The sequence below is a fragment of the Rhyacophila brunnea genome, unplaced genomic scaffold, assembly GCF_057557595.1.
Source record: "Rhyacophila brunnea isolate RB1 unplaced genomic scaffold, BYU_Rbru_1.0 scaffold_12, whole genome shotgun sequence".
Lineage (NCBI taxonomy): Eukaryota > Metazoa > Arthropoda > Insecta > Trichoptera > Rhyacophilidae > Rhyacophila > Rhyacophila brunnea.
In genome coordinates this window covers 17,391,099-17,416,723 of record NW_028232774.1, presented here as the reverse complement: position 1 = coordinate 17,416,723, position 25,625 = coordinate 17,391,099, and the positions used below count along the sequence as shown (strand labels likewise).

Below are 25,625 nucleotides of genomic sequence, written 5' to 3'. Positions count from 1 at the left end.
CAAAGTAGGTAGGTAGGCGTAATAGTTGGAAGCATTAATCGATTCATATACCTAATAATGTGGACAGTTCTGAGTTCTCAAATAAAACAACATCAAACTACACAAAAAACTTTTGATTATACCAAACCTTTGTTTGCGTGTGTTAGTAGAAGATTCGATAAGCTTAGATACAGTATATTTATGTAGGTATATGTGAATGCTAAATTTAATACTTAAAGACGAATGACTCTGTTGGTGTTTTTTAAACATTGACATATCTTTAGGTTATTCACATTTATATTTATTAGGGAGGTAGGGTTTAAATAATTGCCTAGGATAGAGTCTTTGCCACTGGTTTATTATCGATAATGCATAACCGCAATCATAGTAGTGAAACAAATAATACTGCATATAATAAATTGTGTACCTACGACCAGCGCTCGAAATAGAAAAGTTGATGAACCGGAGCGCACAATCATTTTATAAAAATATTAATGTGTTACCTAATTACCTTAGACGGACAATAACAGGTTTAAGACATACATTTGATACACACTACTATTAAAGATTTGGGCAGGGAGTGATTTCTAGCGCCGCTGGCGAAAAAACAATTGTTTACGAAATATACTATTAAAAATGGAATTTTCTTTTTCTTTTATTGTGTTAACTGTCAATTCACGTTGGAAATGCATTGTATTATTAATCTAATTACTTGAAAATGTCTCTCTGAGACGGACGAAACTGGTCCAGATTTATTATTAAAAGTGGAAAAAGTACTATAAAAATTTTACGTTTTATTAAATTCAATTAATAATTATTATGTTGTCTTACTTTATCGGCCGTCTACCCCCATGGGATGCCACTGCTTTGTACATGGGTACTTAGAAATAATTTATTATTTCCGGTCGTTTAGTTCGTGAAATTAGTAATATCATACAATATCCACAGACATTGAAGATGCGAATCCTTTGAAGCAAACCCAGCGAACACTTCACCCAAATCCTATGGTATCGTACAACATTCTTAATATTCACTATTTATGTCATAGTAAGATCGCAGAAAATCTTTTTACGAAATAACACAAAACTTTATTGTTGTTGGTAGGTATACGATATGTCAAGTTTATTATTATCCTTGATTTAAAAAAAATATAGTAATGATTGTGGTAATGCCATTTTTAATTTCTCACGAGACGGAGCGGTAGTCTCGAGAATACCACGATCCAGAACTATGCTCCGGTGCGATCATTTGCATCATAAAGTCCATTTTGAGCACTGTATACGGCTGATATAACTAGGGTATTGGAAAGTTTTCATGATATGCTCTTGAAAAATGTAAAATTGTGGCGAGTAATTAAGGAATAAGTTTAGTTAGCACGGTAGCTAAGAATCACCACGTTAAAAAAAATACAAATACATTTAAAATACTATTAATTTAGTATACAGTGGAACCCCGATCTACCGTTCTCGTATAAATCGTTTTCCCGCACGGATCGTTCATTTTTGAAAGTCCCGCCAAACACCCATAAGAACAATGTTAAATAATCCCGCATTAACCGTTCCTCGATTTATCGTTTTCCTCGATCTATCGTCTAAATATTATGGTCCCGTCACAAATGTTATCCCGATTGACCGTTTTTGTTGAATATTTTTCATTTCGCTTTCGTAGAATTGTTTATGATTTACAAACTATTACAGACTTTTCAGTCGCGTCGCTTTGTTTGCACAGGTTTGGTCGACGTTCAGGCTTGCCTCGTATCTTGTATCACTATTTTTTATAAGTCGCAACTAAAATGCCCCTCATGAAGAAAACTAGAACTCTAGCTGAGAAACTGAGAGGACGTCGAAAAAATACAGGAGAAAATTAATTTAATTTTTTTTATATATATCCCTCATTTATCGTTTTTTTTCTAGGGTCCCTTGAAAATCGTAGAATCGGGGTGTCACTGTATTGATGTCTAGTAATGACCAAAAAAGTGATATAGAACAACAAAAATAGATACTTCAGAAAGCTAGGTAGTAAAATACGGATAGTCATTTATTTTTGGCAGAATACTGCCCCAGGGGTATTGGCAGTGATCCATTGAAGGTATTGAGAAACTCTCGTGTTGAGACCGGGCTTAGAGGTCGCGCAGCCATATCCTCCAATGACAACACCCAAGTGGTATAGTCTTCCATTAGATGGATCTTGGTATAGGACTGGGCCACCAGAATCATGCTGAAAATAAACAAAAATAATATTAAACATACCTACATGATAATATAAATATTACTTGATTGTCATTTGTTATCATATTATTTACAGTGGCGAAGGGTGACTTTTGGAAAGAGGTAGGCTGTGGAGATCAGAGAAAAGAACGCACTTGTCACGTACACTTACGGGAAAAAAGATGTTAATACTATATTACTACTGATGAATAGGTATACACTAATAAATGTCAACGTTACATTAAATTGATGAAATTTCAATTGCTCACTGACGATATACAATTGAGCGATGAGTATAAATTATGTATTTTCCTATACTTACAGATAACATACGCCTACAATACATCATCGGTAAATATAGCATTATCAACTTATGTTAATCAATGACTGAATTAATTACTTAATTAATTTATTTTTAAAAATATTCTATCTTTATAATGTGATTGATTTAAATTATCGTATTGTTAATAATTATTTATTATTGGAATAAAGGCAGCAGTCATCGATAATAAATATATGCGGTAGGCTTCGCTTTTTAAGCTTACAGATTTGTATGAAAAAAGCCAGACTGCTCTGATGTCACGTGAAGTGCAGTTCATACAAAACTATCGTCGAAATTCTCTTAAAGGAATCGCTACCTATTTCAATACTCAATAGAAAACACATGGCGCTTGTCACGTATTTTTTATTTATTCTAAATTCTGACGATAGATTACTCTCACTTTAAAAATATATATTAATTAATTATTTTGACGATAGATGGTTTCCGCACAATCAAATTTTAAAAAAAAATTAAATTCAATACTTGAAGATCTAAGGTAGGCTTCAAACAATCGCCTTGTATGGAGCCTTCGCCACTGTCATATTATTACCACTGGCATGGACTTGCTAGATATGGAAATGGTATCCATGCATTCAAACAATTCATTAATTTAATTTTTACATAAATAATACAAACATTATTTGATTGAAACAGTCATATTTTTTACAAATCTCAATACATACAAGTACATACAGCAGTATACATCTATTTAGTATTTGGAAAATAGGTTGCACAAATTTATATTAAACACGAATTGATAGAACGTAGTAGAACTACAACAATAAAGGTACATTTAATCAAAACCTTTTAAAATATATACCTTAATTTATTAATGTTTCTGTATGTGACGGTAGCGCCGCAGGCGAAAAAAACTTTTTATTACAGGATCTACAATATGTTGGTATGTGATTAACGATTTGTTATCACTAGTGGCGGCCGGTGATAATAAAATTAGGGAGTGCAAATAAAGACATGCATTTTTCTTTTCATGGTATTGAAAAAAAATCTGTAATAGCCTTCGTGGTGGAGGTAGGCGTATGCTAAAAGACGCTTACATTCACGGACAGAAATTTTTTGTTGCTAAAGTTACAAATTTCAAGCCTCTGGTATGATAAGTATGATGCAAAAGGCAATAGGTACCTACACACCTTTTTCGATTTTTATTGTACCTAATTACACTTCATATATGCCGACATAGTTACCACGTTTGTCACTCGTAACTTCCATAAATCGTAACTGATGTAAATATTTTAGACATGTGTCATTGAGAAAAGCCGCAAAATCCTCATTTGTCATCCCACATTATTCTCATATACGCGCTGTCTCATTTTTATAAATACTAGGCATGGATCATTAATTTTCAAACGGGATATCACTTGTGTTAAAAATTTGCTACTTTTGTACACCTCAACTTCAGAATTGCACTCAAAATGGGACTGATTTGAAAGACATTCAACGTCAAAAATAATAGTAAGTATAAGTAGGTATATTTTATGTATTATGTTACTGACTTAATTTGCTGTAGATTTATATTAAAATTATTTAGTTTAAAATAATTAAAAAGTTTAAAATATTAAAAAGTTTAATTTTGAAATGGAAAATAATTATAAAATCGTATTCGTATGGTGAGATGGCTGTACCTAACTTAATGATCACAATATTACTCTAATCGATATTTTGATTGATTCAATATTAACATGGCGCATCACACAACGGAGCATTTACCTCATAACGTATGAAATAATAATATACCTAGTATTTTTAAATACTGCGCGGGAACCTTTTACCTAATTCATACGTACGTACAATAATATTATTATAAACGCGCCAGTAAATCGCGACATCTGTTAGTTATACTTGAAGCGCTAGGAGGGAGAACATTGCACAAAGCAAGGTAAAAATTGTACGTTCAGTGAGGTACATATCGGCAGCATGCAAAAAAAATCGTCTACGGTCGGGCACAGGGAACTCAGAAATAATAATGTGGTTGGGCAGCACAGATCCTCTTTCGAACATTCAACAAATACTATGAAAGACGTACATGTATGCAGGCATCCAGCTCAGCGGCCGGTTAAAATACGCCAGAAATACGTACGTAGATGCGCGTAGCGGACGGGCGACAAATTAAAGATAGTTTACAATAATTAATTATTACAATATGTAGTTATTTGACTACGTTCATATTATTACATAATAATTTGGGAGATCAGTGCACATTTGCTTCTATACAAGAGCCGTCCCTGGTTATCACCTTGATTACACTAGGCAACCATACATTCCATTCCACTCGCGATGGGTACATGGAATAAAGACGTAGGTTCGTAATACTTTCATCGGATTAATATTATGCACATAAATTGATCACATATAAACAGATAATGTATATCTGAGCTTATCACTCTCCAACAGGTGGATTTTGACAGACGTAATATTATATTTACTGGAATAATTTGCTTACCTGACATGCATCCTTGCCTGATGCGAATGTGCAGAGGGTCCGTGTGTTTACGACCGTTCCCATGGTGTTAGCGCATGCAATCTGATCGACAACCTTCAAGGTCGTTTTCTGGAGATAGTCGGAATCTGCGCCGGCGAAGGATTGTGTTCCCCATCCTGTAATGTTAAATAATTGTCCGTTTGTTTAACAAATGTTGTCAACAGAGGCGACTCTATCTTAAGGGTATGTAGGGACCATCCCCACATCGTTATCATGTCAAAAATATACGTCCAATATTATTATCATTGTCATAATATACCTACCTAATTACACGATTGAATGAACTATTTGATTTATTTTCTCCATCTTTTATAGAGATATTTATTATTATTATTATATAAATAAATAAAGCAATGATCGTAAATTATGTAATAACATAATGATGATTACGCAGTGTTAAAATAATTAATTAAATTAAACCCGTTATATTTCACAGTGACACCTATGTACAAATTAAGAAATCTATGACGTTTATTTTTCGGTGACCGGGGTCACTCAGTCCCATCCCGTCACCGTGGTAAAAATCTTGTTCTACAAAGCATGTGAATGCATTAGCGTTAGTATACGCATACTGGGGAGCGAATTAAATAACTTATGGGTGAGTAAAAACGCTCGCTGTATGTCGTTGTTCAAAACTGATAATGGTAAGTCAATAATAATAATTAGGTACGAGGGTGGGTCAATAAGTCCTTAGAAAAGCCGACAGGTGGCGCGACTAGTACTGCAAGCGGTTTGTTTTCATGCAGCGGCACTACCGATTCAGTATGCTGCGAAGTTTCAATCAGATTGGTCGGGTTGTTGTGTGTTTCTCGTACATTTAAAAAAAAAATTTGCTTGTCGAAAATGGAAAAATGGAAAATGGAGACAATTGAGTTTAGAGTTGTTATTAAACATTTTAATATAAAAGGGTTAACAGCAAAGGAAATAAAAAATGAGTTGGATTTAGTTCACGGCATATCTGCTCCTTCACTTGCAACTATTTATAACTGGTTAAATGAATTTAAACGTGGTCGTACATCAACAAAGGATGAACCACGCTCAGGACGTTCTGTAGAGGTGACTACACCAGAAATGATCAATAAAATCCACGATATGGTGTTAAGTGACCGAAGATTAAAGTTGAGTGAGATAATTGAGGTTACAGGGATCTCAAAAGGTAGCGTCATTTCTATTTTACATGACAAATTGGGCATGAAAAATATTTCTGCAAGATGGGTGCCGCCTTTGCTCACAGTCGACAATAAACGCAGTAGGGTGGTGGCCTCTAAAGCCCTGTTGTCGCTCATGCAACGCAATCCGGATGAATTTTTTCGTCGCTTTGTGACTGTAGATGAAACATGGATACACCACTATACTCCCGAGACGAAAGAATAGTCAAAGCAGTGGATTGCGAAGGCAAACCATGTCCAAAGAAGGCGAAAACCGTAAAATCAGCTGGTAAGGTTATGGCTACTGTATTTTGGGATGCACGTGAAATTATTTTCGTTGACTATTTGGAAAAAGGAAAAACAATAACAGGGGATTATTATGCATCTTTATTGGACCAGCTAAAAAACAAAATTGAAGAAAAACGGCCTCATTTAAACAGAAAAAAAATCCTCTTTCATCAAGACAATGCCCGTGTTCACACATGTTTACGATCAATGGCTAAAATTGAAGAATTGAAGTTCGAATTGGTCGACCACCCACCTTATTCGCCAGATTTAGCCCCCAGTGACTTTTTCCTTTTCCCAAACTTAAAAAAATGGCTAAGTGGACAACGTTTTTTTTCAAATGAAGAAGTCATCGATCGGACAAATGCTTATTTTGAGGACCTTCCGAAAACTTATTTTTCTGACGGTTTAAAAAAAATTGAGAAACGTCTAACCAAGTGTATTGAGCTCCAAGGAAATTATGTTGAGAAATAAAAAAAAAATACAAAAATAAAACCTGTTTTAATGCTTTTTTCTAAGGAATTATTGACCCACCCTCGTATTATTGATTAAGTTAATATTTTTAAGCACGCTTTTTAATTTGATTTTTAATTAAATAACGACTCAGATAATCATATTATTATTTGTTTTGAAAAATTACTGAATTCCTCATTAATAAAATCATAAGTAGCTTGGTACATAATGTATAATATGAAAAAGTAGGTAGTTATGTATATGTAATAATTAATGGCTAAACCCCACCACCTAAGAAGTCTTCGAGCCGCCACTGTTTGTCGAGTAATATTCATGAAAAGGGGCAAAGGGTGTATTATTGATAGTTCGCATATATTATTTAACCTATCAACGTAAATAATATCTTAACTATGTTTATGTATATTTCCGTGGCAATAAATTAGTTCTATCATATTCGGCTTGATTCGAACAGAAGAGAAAAAAAACGAAATTTATTATTTTAAATATTATTTTGTAACGATAATAAACGTTCGTAATACCAGCTGCGATTGTAGATACAATAATAAGTTATTTTCCCAAATTTACAGGTGGCCATAGTTTCTGATATTATTTACGAGTGCAATAATTAATAACTGTATATTGGATGGTTACATGTAAATTGTACGTAAAACATTTCACCGTGGCACAGTTCGCCACGAGCTTTTTATTGGAAAGAGATGACTGTATGCTATAGCTACGGTCTTCAATTTTATTAGATTCAATATGAAAATTAATTCAATTTTCATGGCTGATTTTGGCAAAATTCCTTAACCTAACGAAAAACCCAACCTAACCTAATCTAATAAATAATCCAGTATATCGGCTATTTTTAAAATTCATTTGCTGGTGGTCTCCTGTGAAGAATTATAAGCCGACAAGAACCGTGTTTTATGTAGACATGAATTTTATGTCAGTAATATAATGATCCAAAGAGGTTGGATGGTCATTAATCTATATATTTCCATTTCCGATACAACATTTTCACGGTGAAGTGTGATCCGACGAACTGCATACGTACAAGTTTCCGGACACGAGATAGGGTAGTACGTACATGTTAGTTACTTTTAAAGGGCCAGGGTACACGTCAAATAATCGTTTTATATCTGGTAATTGCCACTGCGATAACGATTTACTTTCATATTATGTAAAATTAAATTTCTTTCTAATATACCTACGATCATTTTTCTTTATTTTTTTGTAAGGCATTTCGATATGTATTAATAACTATTTATATATATATATATATATATATATATATATATATATATATATATATATATACTTGAATACGTATATACCAAGAAACACAGAAAAAATGGGAACTGAAATACATAACGGGTGTAGAGTAACATGAAAGCGATCTCGAGTATGGAAGAATATGGGATAAACTTAAACACGTGTCAAGAATACGTCATTCTAAGCGTGTCCTTCGTTCTGATACTACTACTCTCAGTTTATTCACTGACGCTCATTCAACATTAGTGTATTTGAAGGTTGAAGTATAGACTAGTGTACGCCTGTAATGTGTGTATCTTTGTCGTAGGACACTCACCCATTCAAAACCCTACTTCAAAATGTATTGTATAGGGCCTATTTTAATTATATTTATTAATCTCTTCTGTGGTATATTCTGCTTACAAATAATATACCATTAAGCTTAAAATATTATGTGATAATAGCTTACCTAGGACCTCGACGTTGGCAGTTGCGAAGTTGGTGTTGGAAAACTTAAAGGGAAGACATACTGGTCCAACTCTGTCACTGTACACAATTCTTGTATCGGTTTTCACAAGACCAATATCATAATCATAGCCGTTCCTGAAATATAAATAATTCAGTTATTGAAATATGACATGACGTTATGTACGAGTATATTATGTAGCATACATACTATGTACGAAGAGTATATATTATGTAATATGAACTTAATGCTAAGTACACACGTACATTCTTGCTCGACGGTTTTGCTCGATCGAACATGTTGACTTGGAAGCATGCTCGTCGTGGCGTCCACACGCTCAAGTAGCTCGACACAAGACGCTCAGTCAAAGCGTCTCGAGCCATGGACGACGAATTGTTGCTGTGTTTAGCGGGTATCACGTGTTATATTTATTTACGGAAGTTTTCAAAACGAAAACGTAGAAGAATCTGGGTGAAACCACGGTTACTACAGAGGGCAATTCACAGCCAATTGAATTTGATAAGTCATAAGACAGTACTCACACGTATTGTGGATGTTTAATAAATTGAACAGCTCTGATCAAGGAAGTCGCGGGACTGTCATCTGAAATTCAGAAGAAGAGAAAACAATTAGCATGAAATAATCGATCACTTAATTTATTATAAAGATGCTGCAGTCGAGAAAACTGTCATATTAATATTTGTACTGAAAGATAATAGTTTCATGGAAACTGCACTTTTTGATCGGTTCGAACCGTATACACCGTATCAAACCGTATCGAACACAACACAGTCCATTGAAGGCTCGTTGCAAAGGGCATTCGAGTCACTCGCTGAAAAATTATTGAAAATGTACGAAAATATCACACAAATATCAGTTGACACATTGTAAACTATTGAAAGGTGGGTATCTCCTATTTGATATTGGATACTTACTTAATTTTAGGTTATGCTCTCCTACGAGGACTCCGACATTCGAAACCTGTTGGTTGGACAGACAGTGGGCCGCTGTCAGGACCCAGTTATAGTCAATAATAACAGCGCCGCAGTACACAATTTTGAGTGTTACGTCCACCAAGGCCACCATCATCGGATACTCATTGATTCCGGTCTGCTGTCCGCCTACAATCCTCGTCTGAAAATATTATAACATATTACAATTAATTAGTTCGACTCGTTGAACTTCGACATAATCGTCAGCTGGGACCATTCAATGCTAGGTGAAGGTACAGAAGGAGTAGACAATGAGCTATATGTTGTTAAACTAGTATTCCCAGATAAGATTTGTATACGGTTTATGAAGATTTCTCACACAGAGACATGATATTTCTGTTTTCAGATCAAAAACTTTAGAATGTCACACAACCAGTATTTTTTTAAACATACAGCCTAATTGACCGGTCAATAACTGTTAGAATTCCGACAGACAGTACACAATTTAAAAAAAATAACAATATATTCTAGTTCAAGTAGATACTTATTGCATTTTTTGTGTTATATATATGTATATCATAAAGCTATAGCTTGTTAATGAGACAAAAAAACAGAAACACCTAATCCTAGTGTAATAGTCTCGTTTTGTCAATTTTGGAAATATTAGTAATTTTCAGTAATACTGAACAAAATTTTACCACAGGCGACTTCTTTACTATTAGTACTATTAGTACCTAAATATTATATAAAATGAATTTGCGTGTCTACAAAAGAAAGTAAGAGTATATGAACGCAAACGTCAATTAAATTGTGACATTTGTCTCAGAATTTTTAAGATTATTGGAGGAAATAATAATGAAATTTTGCCTTTTACATTCAACTTTCTTGCAAGACGGGAAATTTCGCACGCTCTGAAAATCTGTAAATCTGGTGAAAGTCATTCAAGGGGGTATTCATGGCTTGTAAGGGCCATTAGATTTAATGATTATTATAATATAACGTTAAATGGCTACAGTGAAACAAATGATTGTCTTACAGTTTTCTTCCATCCACAATCACATTGTGGTGGTGGAGTGACGTTATTTGACTCTGCCGTTAGGTTGCAGAGGAATTTTCCACCAGTGCTCGTTGGAGTGGAGATCAGACCTTTAATGCAGAATTGAGGTTTAATTATTACTACATAGTCGAACTTACAAAAATTGTGGTAGTTGGATTGGTTTGTGCCTAAATTATATGACCTGTATCAGTCCGTGCCGCAGACAATTGGCATCATAAAAGTGTTCCTGATCGATCTAAATAATGTAGAAAAGGACTTGTTACTGCCCCACTGGCTATCATTTTGATATAAGTATGTTTATACAAGCATTCATTTATCTAAAAAAATTAGGTACTCTATTAACCTGATTTTCCTGGCTATATTTTTTTTAGAATTATTAATAACCGTGTCCTTGCTTTTTCTTTCAAGGTGGTTGTTAGTAATTATTTTGAACATTCACAAACACTCAAGTTTTGAGAAAATCACATAAATATTGTGTCCTCACCGGGAATCGAACCCAGAACTCTCGGGTGGAAGGTCAGCGCCTTACGCGCTGCACCACGAGAGATGCCTGCTACAATTTTATTGTTAAATAGGATACGACGGTTAGATTACTTAGGTAATAACTTATAATCGAGTAAACAACATACGAGTACAAAAACAATTTTAGAGTAATTTAATATTACCTACATACTATTTATTATTATTATTATAATGTTTTGTTTACACTAATTCTTCAAAGTATCAAAGTCAAATGAATGTTTATGACTATTATAATGTTATTATAATATTAAGTACACTCTACGTCTCGATAGTGAGTGCTATTCTTGAATATGGTCAATTATCTGGAGCCATTACGAAGTTTCTTGCAAGCTTATTTTAGAGCGCGTCCAGAAGAAATTTCTTCGATATCTTTATTTTAACATAATAACTATTTTCCTTTCGATAATTTGTCAAACGATTATTTTCAGACTGCATTTCTTGTGTTCGTTTTTCATTATATCGAAGCTCGTAGGTCACTATTGCTCTTAAGGGGGATGCTTATACGCTTATACTATCAGAGGCGAAAAGAGGCACCTAACGGAAAAATACGAAGCTTGCAATTTGAGATTTTTTTTGATAATTTACAATTTCAACTGTAGTTATTAATGATTATGTATCTGAAAACACTAAAAAGATTTTTTATTTTTTTTTAAATTTAAAGATAAACTGGCAATTGTAAAAAAATGTAATAAAATGTGAATTCGTTGCAGGGTCAAATCTTATTATTACATTATATTTTATGGGCATATTTATTATTAAAATTTAGTTTATTAAGTTATAGATTTTATGTGGTGTAGATTTTTGACTAATTCATCGTTTTAATATTTTTTATATATATTTTTAAAAACATCGATTTAAAAAAAAAATATAAATGTGTATAACTTGAAATCCATTTTATTTATATCAAATTTTATTTTAGGCATGGCTCGAGTTGATATAAATAAAAAGGATTTCAAGTTAGCACATTTATATTTTTATAAAAATCAATGTTTTTTAAAATATATATAAAAAATATTATAACGATGAATTAGTCAAAAATCTACACTACATAAAATCTAAAACTTAATAAACTAAATTTTAATGATAATTATGACCATAAAATATAATGCAATAATAATATTTGACCCTGTAACGAATTCACATTTTATTACATTTTTTTACAATTATTGTAAGTTTATCTTTAAGTTTAAAAAAAAATAAAAAATCTTTTTAATGTTTTCGGATACATATTTATTAAATAATACAGTTGAAATTGTAAATTATCAAAAAAAATCTCAAATTGCAAGCTTCGTATATTTCCGCTAGGTTCTCTGCTGGCATGCGTCTCCCCCTTAAGGGCGGACGTGCTCAGTGTGGGTCAAAATGGAGCTTTTGTTCTATTTTCAAAGCATGATCCTGGACATACCTTAAACGTTGTAGATAATCTATTTATATAATTTTGAAGCCTTATTATCCTTTATATTTATTTTAAAAATTTGATGACCACATAAAGTATTTTTGTTACATAAAATAGTATTCTTTTAAACCTCTCGCTCTAATGTTTTAGAATATAGTCATATTTCAGTACATAACTGTGCAGTGGTGTTAAAATTTTTTACATTTATTAATTTTTAAACGCATTTCTAAAACCATTAGTATAATTTATCACGAGATAATTTTAGTAAAATATTTACGATAAAAAATTATATTGATAATCTCTGTGATCCCAAATTTGACAAGAATTAGGCATTTTATTATTCAAAAAATGGGCAAGATTAACACATTTGAAGATAATTCTAATGTACCTAATTATAAGCTATGTCTTTGACCATTCAAGTGTGATAAACATCCTATGAATAATGATTGCTTTATAATAATTTTTGCCATAAGAATAAGGTAGTGTTTTTTTGAAATACGCCATTTCTTTTGGCATTCCCCAGTGGTTAAGCTACAACATACGGCCGTAGCCATAAATTGACAAAATATAATTGAAGTTGGGAGTAAAATAATGTTAACGCGCATGTTTGAACATTCACCGTTTAAAAAAAAAGATTTTTTTTCGGTTAGGTTGTGAACGTCCGTGAATAATATCTCACAATCCAAATTCATTTCCATATAAGTAGTGAACTATACAATTTGAATTATATACTATTAATATTATCTCATGCAACTATTTATTTAATGTTTAGTTAAGTACGATGACTTTTAAGTATATAATATATACAATTAAAATACATACGCCATCTGAACTATATAAATAAGAGACGAGACAAATAATTAAATAAGTAGGCGCAGCTCAGATTTATGCTCATCAAACAAGACGTTTGCTATTTTAGTTATTTAATTACACTCAGATTAAAAAAATGATTCTGATATGTTAAGAAACAGTACTATAAATTATACTAATATTTATGAGAAATAAACAGGTTTTAACAGGCAACAGACTTCGACTTTAATAATAATTATTTATCGATCGTTAAAATTGTCCCACCATTGTCTTAATTTCTAATGACACCTGCGTATATATTCTATACACAAGCCTGCTATCGGCGACTATCAGTGGCTATCGAGGGTAGTTTATCATATTGTTTGAACTGTCAAAAAGTACTCTATTTTAACAGCACCTCTCTTGACTGTGTTAATTTTTAGAGCGAGATAGAGAGTTTTGACAGTTTAGAAGGCTAACTTATTGCAACAATTATAATACCTCAATACGTAAATATGAAAATCGATAGCCGCCGATAGTTGCCGATAGTGGCCTTGTGTGTAAAGTATTATAGATGCGCTGGTGACTGAAATATATACTGCAAATATATCCTCCTAAGCGGAGCATATTGACTTCTACGGAATGGAGATTATACTTTATTATCCGGCGCTCCCAATCAGCAAATTAACGTAAAGAATATTATAATATGACTATTGCTATTTCACTCATTCTCATTATCTCAAATCAGGATTACTGGTGCGCTTTGAAAATTCGCACTCATGGACATTATACATAGGATTTAAAATAGGCGGTTAAAACACATATTAGAATTGTTTTTGTATATAAATTAATGACTACAGTAATAGACCAGAACACTGTTTTTTAATAAATCAAATATAAATGAAATATTTAAAAAAAATATTTTCTTTTCTTATAAATTGGGTGTTCAGCACTCTAGCGCTCTCAAGGACGCATTGCCACTGGCTGAGAGTGTCCTAGGAGCAACTTCTCAAAACCTTAGTTGGCGTGCACTAGAATGTGCGTGATTCCTATTTTGATATAGTAAATGACGGTCTATTCTCGTTGAGAAAAGACATTCTCGCTCGCCGTAAAATGCCGTAAACCTTTTGAAAGCTGTGGTCCTTCGAAGATATCAATATTGAATAAATTTATTATATTCGCGGGAATTGACTGTATTTGTCAGAGTGCATTTACTTACGGTGAGGTCGCAAAAAACGATTCAAATGCAAAAAAATATTACAACCTTCGTTGAACACTTGTTATATGAATGCTCTAAATAATTTTATTAATATTTGCTCTACAATCTAATGTAGATCTTGGCCACCTCTCAACCGTTTATTCTGAAAACATCTTGTTTGCACCTGTTTATGTTATGGATAAAATTCGAACCCATTAGGACCACGTTCTGTGTTCAAACATACATTGAAACATCACTCAGAATTCGAACCCGAAACCCACGACTTCATAAGCGGACACGTTACCACTCGTCTATCTCGGCGCGACATATTTTTTATAATTATTTTTATCATTGAAATACAGTTAATAAGTTAAGTGTCGGAGAGATTTTTCATAGTTATAATGTATTTTTGATTTAATTAAAAATCGTTGATTTTTTTACAAAATAGAAACTTGTATTAGTATACCTATCGAAATCCTTTTTATTTATATTTATTGGAATTAGGTATCGTCACAATACAAAAAAATAATAGTAAACAATGGTCTCATTGCCCGAAAAAGTTGTCAACATCAATAAATTATTTTTAATATCTCGGCACAAACGTTGGCCTAGACCAGTAATTCCCAACCTTATTTTTGCCAAGCCCCACTTCAACGCTTCAGAAATCTCCATTCCCCCCTTATCAAAATTTTATAGTTACCTAAATAATTTTGAAAAAAAATGAATTGCTTCAAATAAAAAATGCACACAGGCAATACTACTTTTAATTTAACCTTTTAAGTAAATATGTATATTAGGTTACATGTACAACTCGTAAGAAAAATAGTGTGATCCTTGTGCTATGCTTCTTCTTCAAATGATTGTCAAGGTAACCTTTTTGCACCCCAAAACATTCAAATTGCCCCCCGGTAGGGCGTATGCCCCGCGTTTGGGAATCACTGGCCTAGGGCCTAGGCTCTCTCTAGTAGGTGCGTGGAGCGGTCGTTTTTATATAAATGCGAAGCCATCGGTCGCGGGTTGGAAACCACGGCTAATCAAAGTATACATGTTGTTTAATTTGTATTTGATCCAGTGCAAGGACACAATATGTTGCCCAAATGCTTAATAACTATTACTCGTCAAAAGGTTGAAGATATGTATATCTTAAGATCTAACATGGTAATTGACTTTTTAAAAATATTATTAAATACGTATTGATTAAATAAAACACTTGTAGAGAATGTAAATTATCAGAAAATTGTATTTATTTGCATGTTTAGTATTCATTAAATTGGAATAATTATAAAATAAATGTTGTGTTATATTAATTCAATTGGCTTTAGTGGAACTATAATAAAATGTTTTTTTTAAACACTCGTTCTCAACGTTTTTCGCATGAAAGATTATTTTAATAGGTTGATGAAAACATTAATGATAATCATAAGACAACATTTTGTACGTAGATTATTCTACTAATCTCTTCACCATTATCTAATTTTTATTACTTAACTTCGTAATTATCACATTTCTACTGTTTTTTCCACGTAGATTATTAATCGTCACATTTTTTTCCACCGTACTGGTCTCTATTTTATTTTATTGTTTGACATTACACCTTTCCTAATGAAATGTTTTTTATCTTTTCCACCGGTTACTAATTCTTTTTATAAATTATTCACTGCACTTTTATTATATACTATACTTATTACTATATTTTATCACTTTCAGCCTAATTCTTTGTTTTTTTGGTTGACGACATTAGCCGAGTTTCGATTTTCTGACTTATATAAATTTTACACGTACGAGACATAAATAAATGTATGTAAGAAATTTGATTCGAATTCTTATTCAAATATCGAAGTACTGATTAAAAATGAATTTCGATATAGAACTTTGCGTCATAGTCAATATTTTTACAGTTTACTATTTAAATAGCGACCCGCTAGAAAACACCTTGCGACTGGCACGAGGGTCGCGACCCATGGTTTGGAAATCCTTATTTAAAGACAAGTTAGTATTTATTTTACATATTTGAGTTATTGACTCTTTGTATAGCTGTTTTTAGACCGTTGAAACAATTTATTTAGCCCAAGACACCTGTCAACATCAATAAATTAAAAACTGTAGAATTAACAGAAATTTTGTCAAATAAGCTTATATTAGTATATTTTTCTATCATTTGAAAGCTGAAAAAAAATATTGAACAAAACAAACTATTATCAGATTGAAGTTATTTCATTTAGAATTAAAACTTACCGACAGAGATACTGTTCGATAATGACTTGATATCCAGAGAACCAGTTCCACAGTATTTTTCAGCGCCAGTAAGCGCAGAATCTCCGGTCTTCGACACAAGGAGTCTGTCACCAGAGCAGCTGGTTGACTGAAATATTTTGTTTATAAAATTATATATTACGAGAGAATGGGACGATTGATAAAATTTTTATGTGACATAATAGAGGGAGTGAGAAGTTTAACACTGTTTGATTTAGTTAATAATTGACAAACCCCCTTGTTGCCTAGTAATCCTCAAAGGAGCAGCAGTGCCGACTTTGGAAATCACTGACAGACTTGATAAATCATATAAATATGCAAGTAGGTACGTAAATAGGCAATCAAAGCCAAACGCGTCAAAATCAAGCCACCATTTATTGTTATTAAATTAATTGGAACCTATCAACACACAGACTGGCAACTTTGTAATAATATTCAATTCAATCACATAATATACTAAAACAATTCTTCAGTAATTATCATATACCTACATATTAAAATATGTCTTCCTCTTCCCAGAATGAGTCAGTTGTAGAATATCATTATGAATCAGTAGATATTAGGAATTTTTATCAATGACAGAATTTCTTGTTTTGTGTTAGCTGTCACTAATTCATAGTGGAAATGTATTGTACCTATTAATAATTTAAATAAAAGGCAAATAATTGTTTCGAACTAACTTTACTTTTATTTAATAATTGAACAAGTTTCGTCCGCCTCAAAGGGACATTTTCAACTGAAAACTTTAAGTAAAAATAGAAACAGTACGATACAATTTATGTTTTATTTAAATTAATACTACATTGACAGAATATAGACCTACGGATTAGAGGATTGAACTCGCCGATGAGCATGAACTCAATACATTATAGAGGAAGGTGGGATATATGGGCTCATATTCGTAGGAGAAGAATAGCGTATTCGGCATAAACTGGAGCTCCAAAACCTCTTCCAAGAAGAATGTATCTCCATATTCTTAAACTTGGTAGTAGTCGCTGTTGGGCGGGCCATGTAAAAAAAATGGACAGTGCTGAACCACCGAGGGGAATCTTGGATACCAGACCGGATGATTTAAGGTCACTGGCCCAGGATAAGGGGAGATAGAAGAAGTTCTTGGAGGGGGCTAGAGATTAGTCGTGGTTAATTGAAATCAAATGAAATGTACCTGAGTTTCATTCACTATTTCTTAAAATGAAAATAACCTTTTGCTTAAATACTTAAATACATACTTTAAATTTAGTGACACGATTTTACTGAAGATATAAAGATACACCAGTATAAGTTGTCTGCTGAGTGAGAGCGCCACATGCTAACATTTGACATATTATTCAATACTTTTATATACTGTGGTGAAGTTAGTTCTAAATTCCGGTAAATGGTTACTTATGAATCATTTTTCATCGAAATTATGAAAATTCATTCTATCAATGAGTTTAGCACAGTTTTTAGTATGATGATGAAATGAAATCATGTATCTATACTGTGTTGAAAATAAATAAAAATGTTGTTAAATATTAATTAAAGTAATCGATTAATAAAATGTGAAACAAAAAAAATCTAGTTTTTAACAGATTTTTAAGAGATTAAATTAAAATTTTCTTAGAATTTTTGAATTTGTTGTTTCAAATGAAAATCGTGTGAATGTTTATTTGGTTTGAAATTCCAGCACTTTCAATATCGTGATTTTGGGATCAAGGATCAATCAGAGTCCTGAGAATGCAAACCCTTATAAATACTGATTTTGAATCAAACAATTTGGTTTTGATTTCTAATTGAACATATTATTATATTTCTTCTCGTGCTATTATCTGAAAGTTGGCTTCTGTATAACTGTATCCTTCCTAATTATCTAACAAGACTCTGAATGGCGGGTAATCATTTTGTTCATCTCTTTTCTACCCTTAAATGTTGGTTAACGGAATGGATAACCTAAAATCTTCCAATGCACGTCAGGGGATGCATAATTATAATAAATTTGGAGCATTTGTAGAGAATTAATGTGTCTATTTATGTCTACTTACTGCTGGAAGATTAATCTCTGGACATTTGAGTCTGCAGACAGTGTTGGCAGGACACGACGCTTGCCATCTGCAGGTCACTCCCTTGTTGTAAAAGTTAGGATAGTTTGGAGAATACACATAATATGTTTGGCCTAATACAACCTGGAAAATGACAAGAACATTCGTACGATTCAAATTTTTATAATATTAAAAAATGTAAATGTTTAGGCCTGTATAAGTTTTACAATAGTCATTATGTAGAAGTTTAATTAATAAGTTTAGACAAAAGTGTACAATTTCAATTACGATAACAGTCAATGATAACCGAAGAACAGTTGATAATTTATGGAGAAATCTAATCCGGTAGTAACCGAGATATTGGCAGATTTAAAGGGAAGCCGAGAACCCACCAAATTGATGAAAAAATTAAATGCAGTCAGATACGTAGAAAAGAAAGACATAGGATTGAAAAGAGAAAGGACGCATTTAAATTTTCAATAACTATCGCAGACGACTCACACTTTGGAAGTAGTCACAATTAGCATCCTGGGCACCAACTTTATCAGCGATCAGGATGATTGGTAAAATGATTGCCAATTTCAGGAATACCTTGAACCCTGAAAAACGTAAATACATGTTTAAATAAAATTAAAATAAAACACAACATATATTACTAATTCTACTTAGTTTAATATTATTCGGGACCGGTTTCACCTGCTTCAAAAAGGCATTGTCAACTGTTATAAAGTTTACAATAATACGGATATTTATATTGAATCTGAAATAGAACAATATAATATTGTGTTTTTATCTTAATTAATAAAAAAAATCATCCAATCAAAATCAATATAGATTTCTACTGACTTGATTCACATACTTATGTAAATATTGAGTTGGCTAAAATTAGGGAATACAGAATCAATGGGAACTGAAATACCTAACGGGTGTATAGTAACAGGCTACCGATCTTGAGTATGGAAGAATATGGGATAAACTTAAACACGTGTCAACAACACGTCATTTTAAATTTATCCCTTATTCTGACAAATGCTCTCAGTTTATTCACCGGCGCTCATTAAATATTGGTATATTTGAAGGTTGCAACACATACTATTGCACGCCTTTAATATTTGTTTCATTTTGGTAGGACACTCATACATTCAAAATCCTGCGTCAAAATGTAGTGTATTGGGGTATAGCCTATCTGAATTCTATTTATTAATCTGTTCTGTGGCTGTAATATAATAATATTATATATTATTATCTACTTAGTACCTACATACTTAAAAAAACACTGCAATTAATATTTTTAAAGAATGCATTTTAATTACTTGGCTACTATTTTACTAACTAAGTTACAGCGTGACAGTAAACATAAATAAAAATAACATGTTTTCTACTGATAACGTAGCTATGTTTAAATATGAATATTGTTTTCATTTTCAAATATACGAAGGAAAATTAAAACATATATATTGTCCAATCTTTGTTTAGATTATAATCATATATTATCTGATTAAGGTAAATCAAAAGTTTTGATTAGATAGTGAACATAATCGACGAATTTGAAAGCATTAACTAATATTTTGATACTATCTCAAATAAAAAATCTTATAAATAATCTAGACCCATTAACAAAACAGTTCATACAGAGTTCATACCAATATGCGTATTATTAATCTACTAGAAAATATTATCAGGTGGCAGTACCGTCTGTAAACATTTTCATGTATGTTTTTTCCCTATCTTCCTCTCTTTTATACGTTTGCGAGTATATTCTGTCTTACTGTCTATGTTCTGGTGTTTCAGACTTAATTATTTGTATGCTAGCTGCTGCATTAGCCTGGCGGAGTCTTTGTAGAGTCTCTTGACTTTACCGAGCACCCCATCGCTGAACTAAACTGATGGATCTTTCACATCTACAAAGTTTCTATTTTTTGATTAATTGTGTATATTGCCTAAAGTTACAATAGGTTAAAGCAACCTATATCTATTCTAATTATCATTAAATCTATTGGATAACATACTGATATTCCAATACTCTAATCACTCAATATGGTATTAAAGCATCTGTCAAGGTATCATGAGAGTTTTTGTTTGTTTTTTTTCACGATCTGATTAATTTCTGATTTCTCAAATTTCAATTTTGCGTTGCTCCCTTACTCCTTCTCTCGTACAGATTTTTATGTTTTTCCCTCATGCGTTACAGATAAATCCATGACAAATATTATTAAAAATTGATAGTTTAGAAGAGTAATATGTTTTATCAAAATTAATATCACCAGGAAATATGGACCACAAGATTTTTTATTGACTGTTTGGTCTTAAAAAGATTATATAGGTCTCCATAGAGTGAAGTTGTAGGTATTAACACATTTTTCGAGAGATATTTTTTGAGAACAAGACTTAAAACACCACCAATTGCACAGCGTTCCACATATGCTGCGTTAGATACAAAATGTCAAGCAATTAACCCATTGAAAAAATGGGGAATTTGATCCTGAAAGTGGTCCTGACTTAAAACGGCACACTGATTATTAAAATTCATATAACTAATTGATTATTCATTAAATTCAATGAAATCTTTTTAAAATTTATAGGCAGGTATTGAATTCTTCTATTATTTTTTTATATTTTATATTAACTTTGTGTGTTAATGGAATCAAGAAAACAAGTAAAATATACCTTTTTGTGTTTTTTTTTGCCCTCTTTATACAAAATGACATATATAAAAAGTCCATGAAAGAAGTAAAACACAAAAGAAAGATATACTAAAATTGAAGCTAAATATAATACTCTTTAAGATATTTAAAGATGGAGGGCCATTGTATCAATTTTACTCACTCAAAAACCTCTTGCCTGTAAAACTGATCATTATTTTGACAAATTTAAATAAAAATAGATTTTACAAGTCGAATAATCCTTAAAAAAATATATCGAACCCTATAATTACTATCATCTATTATTAAGTCATTTCAACTTAAAACAAATCTAAATATGATTAAAATTGTTTGATTTTTGCCACGTCCTGCATCCTGTAACAGCGGTGCCAAATTGGCGCCCATTGTCTCCAATGGGTTAAAGTGGATACGTTAGTAAGAGAAGTCAAATACATGATTTATTTATTTTTACAAATACGCCTTCTTTTAAATGTTCAACCAATACTTTTGTATTTGAAATTATGCAATATTTTTGTATGTGACAGCATTTAAACGGACACGATAGCAAAATAGGAAAAATACGTAAAGACATCGATGGTGATTCGTAAAACGCACTTAAATCGCAATGTAGGTTTGGGGTATTTTTCCTACCAGATCTACCAAACAAAAAAATATCTGATTCAAAGCAATAAGAATATGATTTTCTATGTTTTAGTATTGGATGAATTAACATTTGAAAATCACATAAAAGATAGTATTAACACCATTAAAGATAATTTTGAACTGCCTCGTTTTAAAATGAAGAATTTATTTATGTTGTGTTTAAAAAGATATTCATGGTCATAGCAAGTGTTTCAAATTATTCTGTTATCAATACGCGCATGTAGTTTAATGAGCATTTACCATTATATTACAATATATTCAGTAAACCTTTGCATTGGCAGTCGGTTTTCAATTGCTTGTTAATTTTGGATGTATGCATGCCTATATATTATTTTGCGATCTTTATTTGTCGCACTTTATGCTGGTGTAATAAATTATTATCTCTTTCCAATTCAATAAATACCAAAAGTAAGGGCACCATAATAACATATTATATCTTCCATATATATAAATGGAATCGAGTGATTTATATTTATCTCTAACTCTCCCATAGTGACTTTAATTAATATTTGGTCTGTTTAAATTTAAAATTTTAATAGTACGTTTTATTCAAAACTTATAATGTTTATGTTTATATAATACTCAATCAGGTAATGTAAAATACTATCAAATTAAATTATTGGATATATTTTTAATTAAATTCTAAAAAAAAATAATTCGTTGGAATTACACCCGTATAGAAGTGATTTTCTTGAAGCATTATGTAAAATCTCGGAGGACTCCTACTTGACTGAGACATTTTCATGGCAAGAAGGGTAAATTATAATATATAAGTGTACGTACATAACATCTCATAATATTTCTATATGACTAGCTTTAATAATATACGTAAAAATAAATATGATTTGAAACATTTTTACAAAAAAATTAACGTTTTGGAGCTACTAAAATTTTGTTCGAAAATAAATCTCTAACAAAACCATGATGCGATATCTAACCAAATTAGAAATGACAAATGTTTCAATGATTTTGAAAATTGTCAGTGCTTTATCACTTTTGTTGAATGTAAATGTCTGTTAAGATCTATAATTTGTTTGAATCAATTTCAATTTCAATATCAAAATCTCTTTAATTTGATGTCAACGTATATAGATATGATCTTTTATTCAATAAATACCAACACAGAACAGATTAATAAGATATAAATGTGAAAGCCAGTCGCAATGGACCAAAGCTTTTCAACTAGTTACGATTTATGAATTTTATGACGGTGTGGCCGTAAAACTGAAGAAATACAAAACCACTTGAACTATTACCAGTATTGAATGCGCGTTTCATTTACGTGAAAAACTTTAATACTTATGGTTCAGGCGCAACTATTGAAAATGGTATATTTTAATTTTTTAATTAACATGTTACATATTATAAATATGGGATAAACTTAAACACATGTTAAAGAATATATTATAAACTCGAGAATTAAACCTTGTTATAGCTCTACTCAGAAGGTTTCACCCACTTTCCATTATTTTTGTACTCCCTCCTTACAAAGGACCCGGTGAAGAACACAAATTTAGAATCGATTTTGTTGAAATTATAATAATTTTTAATGTTATTGTATTCAATATTTTTTCAAAAAAAGTTACTTATTAAGGGCAAAAAATAAAACAAAACCATGAATATCTCGAACTAAATTATCATTCTATGCTTCGACATTGGAATGTCACGCTTCAATTAGTTTCATAATTAACAAATTATAATACTTAAGTAGTGTGATATTATAATATAAAAGAAGTTATTTAAAGATTTTGTACAAATGTTAAAAATGTTGTTTAACAAAAGGGAAAAAGTACCAACATACTTAATAAGTTTTTGTAATTAAACAAAATTTTGTATGTTTACAAAAAAAAAAATTATCAATTCAAATAATTAATTAGAAATGTTTGGAAATATTACCCTTCATTGTCATTAATAAATGACGATAGTAATTCCTTGGAATCTTCTTAAAAACTAATTAATACTGTAATTTACGAATGTTGTAAAATTACTTAAAAAAACACTTGTGGCCTGTTTTAACGGCGCTCGACAACTGACGTCGTTTGAAAAAGCGTCGTGAAAATGTAGCAAAAATTTGCGTCGGAAAAACAGGAAGTTTGCTCCATTGGACATACAACGGCAACTGTATTAACAATAACAACCGTATTTCGAGACAGTTTTGGTAATAAATTACAATAGTAATCGATCTAATTAAGTATTTGTATCTAAGTCACATTGTTGACATGTGTTTTACTGTGACGTCTCTATGTGATTTTAGGAGGAGGCATAGCGTAACTTGAAGTGAGTCATAATATAGTCTATAAAACTTTATCAACTCGAAAAATTTTAAATACAAAAACAATGGAAAGTTAAGTAAAGTAATATGTTCCAAAAGCGCAAAAGTCCTATGCACAGTTAAACTTATGTAAATAAGTAGACGTATGAGTTATGTAGCCGATTTTTTGACAGATCGAATAATGTATTCGAATCAAAAAAGTGGCTATTATAGTGAAGAAATTGAAACAGTAATAACTTATAACATAACAATGTTAAATATATACGCTTTGAAAACATAAATCAAGTAAATATAGTTTAGAATGTTGGTTAATGGCAACTGTATATTTATGAAAAAATCGAAGAAAAAGACTATTGGATTGAATAATTTCCATGCATTTAGTATGTGGACACGAGATTTGTAAAAAAATAATGAGCATATTATTATTTATAGTGTGTGTTTCCATTTCCATAATAAATACAAATAATGTTAAGGGGGGACATGCTCGTCGAAGGTCAAAATTGAGTTTTTATTGTATTTTCAAACCATGATCCTGGACACTCCTTAAACGTAGTAGATAATTTATTTATATAATTTTGAAGCCTTATTATTCTTTATAGTTATTTTACACACTTGATGACTGCATGAAGTATTTTTGTTACATAAAATAGTATTCTTTTAAACCTCTCGCTCTAATGTTTTAGAATATAGTCATATTTCGGTACAGAACTGTGCAGTGGTGTTAAGATTTTTTACATTTATTAATTTTTAAACGCATTTATAAAACCATCAGTGTAATTTATTATGAGATAATTTTTGTAAAATATTCACGATAAAAAATTATTTTGATAATCTCTGTGATCCCAAATTTGACAAGAATTAGGCATTTTATTATTCAAAAAATCGGCAAGATTAACACATTTGAAGATGATTCTAAAGATACTTATTATAAGCTATGTCTTTGACCATTCAAGTGTGATAAAAATCTTATGAATAATGATTGCTTTATAATAATTATTGACCTAAGAATAAGGTAGTGTTTTTTTGAAATACGCCATTTCTTTTGTCATTCCCTAGTAGTTAAGCTACAACATACGGCCATAGCCATAAAATGACAAACTATAATTAAAGTAGGGAGTAAAATTATGTTAACGCGCGTGTTTGAACATGTACCTAACCGAATTTTTTTTTATTTTTTTTTAAACGGTACATGTTCAAACACGCGCGTCAATATTATTTTACTCCCTACATCAATTATAGTTTGTAAATTTCTGACTACGGCCGTATGTTGTA

The 25,625-nt window shown here is 31.4% G+C and overlaps 1 protein-coding gene across 2 annotated transcripts; it reads right to left on the bottom strand.

The window, feature by feature from the left end:
• Nucleotides 1–316: 316 nt before the first annotated feature.
• On the bottom strand, nt 317–24,112 carry LOC147077836 (venom serine protease 34-like). Of its 2 annotated transcripts, XR_015072243.1 has the most exons (11): nt 23,978–24,112; nt 19,278–19,375; nt 18,780–18,920; nt 16,741–16,867; nt 10,580–10,689; nt 9,547–9,745; nt 9,154–9,214; nt 8,615–8,748; nt 4,967–5,121; nt 1,926–2,196; nt 317–1,436 (listed from the first exon to the last, which is right to left on the bottom strand). XR_015072243.1 is itself a non-coding variant. In XM_085960867.1 (10 exons), the coding sequence occupies exons 1-10, from the start codon at nt 23,988–23,990 to the stop codon at nt 2,017–2,019; spliced, it is 1,218 nt and encodes a 405-aa protein (XP_085816993.1). In that variant the 5' UTR covers nt 23,991–24,112; the 3' UTR covers nt 317–2,016. The 2 variants fall into 2 exon arrangements, 1 of the variants encoding a protein (XP_085816993.1); XM_085960867.1 differs by having other exon boundaries at nt 317–2,196.
• Nucleotides 24,113–25,625: the final 1,513 nt, after the last annotated feature.